The 3,174-nt window shown below is 37.7% G+C and overlaps 1 protein-coding gene across 1 annotated transcript in view; it reads right to left on the bottom strand.

Moving 5' to 3' along the window:
* Nucleotides 1-1,023: 1,023 nt before the first annotated feature.
* The window catches only part of LOC118339331 (TSC22 domain family protein 1-like), a 9,120-nt gene continuing 6,969 nt past the window's right edge, over nucleotides 1,024-3,174 (bottom strand). Inside the window, exon 2 of the mRNA XM_035676917.1 lies at nucleotides 1,024-1,075. Coding sequence (XP_035532810.1) covers nucleotides 1,024-1,075 — 52 coding nt within the window. The remainder of the gene's footprint in view (nucleotides 1,076-3,174) is intronic.

Genomic DNA, 3,174 nt, shown 5'->3' with positions numbered 1-3,174 from the left:
GGTCGAGGCAGACGGCCACCCACCCAGAGCCGAGGGGTCTGTTCGAGGTTTCTGCCTCTTAAAAGGAAGTTTTTTGTCGCCAAATGCTTGCTCACCCACCGTGAAAAAAACTGTTGGGTCTCTGTAAATAATGTTATAAGGAGTTCGGTCTAGAGCTCCTCTATTTAAAGGTGTCCTGAGATTAGTTTTGTTAGGAATTGGCGCTATACAAATAAAACTGAATTGAATTGAATTGAACCTCCGTCCATTTCCCTGCACAGAAAGTGAGGTTGTGATGCATATTTAAATAATAATAGGCAGCAAGGAGTTGTGCACTTGGCACTGGTCTTTGGATGTGGATCAGTATAACTTCCTGTGCCCCAAAATGGATCTCTCCGCACTGTGACCCAGAACAAAAAAAAACCTGGCCATATCTGTGCAACACAAAGAGAGAAACCAGCCACCACCTGAAGCTTAACACAGAGAACTGCTCTCATCTACATCAAGACATCAACACACTAAAAGACTCTAAAGTGTCCCAGCTGCTGGCAGCAGTTTATCAGCGTCATTGGAATGTGTTGAAAGTGTGTGTGTGTGTGTGTGTGTGTGTGCGCGCGTAGGACAATGAAGCCTAACGTCCTCTTATTACCCAAGTCTGAAACTCCAGAAATCTCTCTATCAGTCCTCTGCTGGTTGACAGATTCAGAAACCTCTTTTCATCAGGGATAAAATGAACTTGGCACTGACTGCTAGAGGGTTTTGGCTTTCCTCTCAAGGTCATCCTCGCTTTGAGGTAGGCATTTTTTATTTATTTTTTTTGCCCATGGCATGGGTATATTTCAGGGGGCTGGCCTAGGGAGAAACATCAGCCACAGAATTAAATGCCTGCACACTGACAAACCCTAACCTTCATATTGATAACATCATATTATTTTGATAGCCCGATCAAGCGGCTGCCCTCAGTGAAATGATAATTTCTCCAAAAACCTGCCGTGATTTGGCATTAATGTAATATAAAACATGATTTCCATTGTTGTAATTTCTTCAGTGCAGTGAGTGCTCACAGGGCACTGAAGGGCTGTTGCCATGGCAGCTCCTAGTTGGCAGACAAGAGAAAAGGTAATTTTTCTTTCAATAAACAGATTTATTGTGGAAAAGGCTTCAAAGCCGCAGTGAGTAACTTTCTAAAAACAACTTCAGTTCTATTTACTGAAAATATCCTGTCAGTCATACATTGCCTTATGTGTTTCTTATTTATTGAACAGTTTATTTATTTGTTGTAAACCAACATTAATGTCATGTCAGCACTGTCATTGTTTGCTGTTAACTTATTTTTTTAAACTTTATTAAACAATAATTAAAAAAAGGAAAGATCTGGTTCCTCTGGCTCTTTCCTAAAGAAATTTGCCTGAACAAAAGCAACCAATCAGAGATAAGACAGTTGAGCTGTGACTCAACAATCAACTCTCTCGGCTCTCATTGGTTGTTTTTGTTCCAACATGGTGGATTCTTGTAAATGCCATCAGGAACTAGGAGGAGGAACCTTTCACAGATTATAATGTCCTACTGTCAGAATATAATGAAGGTTTCAGCAAATATGACAAAAAGTTACTACTTTTCTATATTGTCTTGGTCTCATTGGTAGTTCCATTCGGACATGTCTCTCAGACTCGAGTCCACAATATATGTTGTTGTTTTTTAAGTAAGTTCCTCCTTCAAAACAAAACCACTGATGAACCTATTGACTCTTAACCCCACCGTGAATCTATACATTACATTAATGTACTTCCATTGTTTGTTTTTAATCTTGCACATTGCAGATATAATTATATGTCACACTGCTAACTTACAGATTCCTCCGGTTAAATCTTTTCACATTATAGCTCTTTACTTATTTATTTAAGTATCCGGCCATTTTGTACATATTCTCTCTCTCTTTATATTTGTATATAGTTTATTGTCTCTATTTCTATCGTTTTCTTTATTTATATATAATATTAACATAAGCTTGATTGTGATTCTTATGCACCAATGCACTAAGTACTATGTACAATGCACCAGGGCAAATTCCTTGTATGTGAATTTAATTGGCAATAAACCTGATTCTGATTCTGATGAAGCTGTTTATTCTGAAAACAGGTCTTGGTTTATTCAAAATCCATCTGGACATTGATATTGTCCAGACTCATAAGACTCACTCTTAATTCAGACTCACACCTATTTGGACTTGGACTCGGTCTTGACTAGAACTGGTCTTTGACTTGTGTTGGACTGGGTAAAGGTGGTCTGGTCTACAGCACTTGAATGTGAGCCTGTGCCATCTTAGATTCTCTCGTTCATTATTGAATACAGTATTTCCATCGGCTGCTCTCAAGTTTCCCTTTCACTCATCAGTCAGGCATGCAGATCTAAAGTTACTGCTTTGATTAATTCATTGTGCTGACTGTATGCTTGCCTGTCAATGCAATAATGAATTAATAAACAACCATTTTTAGAATGACAGGGCTTTTTTTTTCTCTCTGTCAGATCTCTATCGTACTTTATTATGTTGAAGAGTTGCTTCACATTTAAACTTCACACCAATGAAACTGCCAAGTAAAGCCTCACCGAGTATCATCGTTCCATAGTAGCACATATAAAAGGAACACTGCTGTATTATTTCACACATATTTAATACAGGAGGTGACTACTACAAAATTGTTTTTTAGTATTTAAATGTAAAACTCAGCTCGAGTAAAAAATATAGTCTTTTCTTCTTGTTACAGACGGGTGTTTGAGCTTCACTGAGTTCAGAGTTTGACACAAAAAGGATGTTTTCAGATTCATAGAAGAGTAGAGTAGTGGCCTTTTTAAGGATTTTAATGTGGAAATTATACTTTCTTTGCAGAATAAAACATATATTGGTTGTTTTACCACAGATTTTGCCACTGAGTCTGCAGAATAAATAAAGCAAGGAACCTTTGAAGGAGGGTTTATTTAAATATTACTAACTTACAGCATCACAACATGTGATCCAAACTTAATCCTACATCTCCCAACAGCCCTGTCCATTACCAGCTTGATGCTGTACTTTACATGGATAGTAACACGGTCAAAAACATACACCGACTCCATATTAACATGTCATAACAACATATTTGACCACATAAAGCTATGTAACTTTAGAGGCTCTTACAACCTCAGATATACATTATT

The sequence above is a fragment of the Morone saxatilis genome, unplaced genomic scaffold, assembly GCF_004916995.1.
Source record: "Morone saxatilis isolate NCDOM2014 unplaced genomic scaffold, NCSU_SB_2.0 Contig5, whole genome shotgun sequence".
Lineage (NCBI taxonomy): Eukaryota > Metazoa > Chordata > Actinopteri > Moronidae > Morone > Morone saxatilis.
The sequence above is the reverse complement of the archived record's forward strand: the minus strand, read 5'-3'. Positions and strand labels throughout refer to the sequence as shown.